The sequence below is a fragment of the Triticum dicoccoides genome, chromosome 4A, assembly GCF_002162155.2.
Source record: "Triticum dicoccoides isolate Atlit2015 ecotype Zavitan chromosome 4A, WEW_v2.0, whole genome shotgun sequence".
In the NCBI taxonomy this organism is placed as follows: Eukaryota; Viridiplantae; Streptophyta; class Magnoliopsida; order Poales; family Poaceae; genus Triticum; species Triticum dicoccoides.
Genome location: NC_041386.1, coordinates 555,028,335 through 555,029,394, shown reverse-complemented (window position 1 = coordinate 555,029,394; position 1,060 = coordinate 555,028,335). Strand labels below are relative to the sequence as shown.

Here is a 1,060-nt window from a genome sequence, read left to right as displayed (position 1 = left end):
CTTTTATTACCAGAGAGATCAAGCAAAGTACGGAAGAACGTGACTCTTCTGTTACTCATATACGTCGTAGTGGCAATAATGCTAGTCATTCTATGGCAAACTTTGGTAGGGCTAATGGTCGAATTATGGTTTGGCTAAGGTCTGACCCAGATGAAGTCCTTAATGTTGCTCTACGAGATTGTACTCTTTAATTTTTGAGTAATAAAGAGTTATTTCGCAAAAAATGATACACTTGCAGAAGGAAAATTCGATGGAAGATAGGACTATCATCTCTATCGCGTCTGGCTTGCCGTACCACCATCCTATCGATTCCTGACACCGGCAAAGAAAATAAAAGACGTAAAGCAATAAGTTGGACAGGGACACCGAGTGTTGTCTATGTTTATATCCATTTGCCATCACCCCGAAGCCTAGCCGAGAACTGCTGCCTAAACAAATCCAGAGAGGGATTTCTCAAGGTACATACGTAGAATCTCATACATACGCGCATACATTCATTTCTATGAATGCATATACAGACATCCTACCTCATAGACGTTTTCATAGTCGACGAAAACATCTCTTTCAAGTAAACGCATATCCCTCAAAGAGCCGAAACAAATAAACTAAAAAAACACGAGATCCGGGTGTCTAACGCTTTTTCCCTAAAAGAGGAGATCGGACGGCTCAAAAGAGAAGACGGCCAAAGGAGAGCGGGCACTCTCTTCTCCCCCGGTGGCCAGGCTCCGCTCCGCTGTTTCGTTCCCCTCCCCCTTTGCCTTCGCCGGGCAGCGAGCGGAGCGCCGCGCGGCGGACAGCCTGACAATGCAAAACCCTCGCCCCTCCTACGCCCACCACCAGCTCCAGCAGCACCTCGCCTCCCTCCTCTCCGCCGCGGCCGGCGACCCCCCGCACCCCTCCGATGACGCCTCCCGCGCCGGCGCCCTCTCCAGCCTCCGCCTCTCCCTCCTCCACCCGCCCAACCGCCCGCTCCTCCCCTCCCTCGCCCCCTTCCTCGCCCCGCCGCTCTCCGTGCTCCTCGCCGACGACGCGTAAGCGCCCCCTCCCCCCTCCCCTCGCG

At 53.1% G+C, this 1,060-nt stretch overlaps 1 protein-coding gene across 1 annotated transcript in view; it reads left to right on the top strand.

Annotated features, from left to right (window-relative positions):
- The first annotated feature begins 804 nt into the window (after positions 1–804).
- Positions 805–1,060, top strand: part of LOC119283648 (serine/threonine-protein kinase SMG1-like) — an 18,573-nt gene continuing 18,317 nt past the window's right edge. The window contains exon 1 of the mRNA XM_037563108.1: positions 805–1,031. Coding sequence (XP_037419005.1) covers positions 805–1,031 — 227 coding nt within the window. The remainder of the gene's footprint in view (positions 1,032–1,060) is intronic.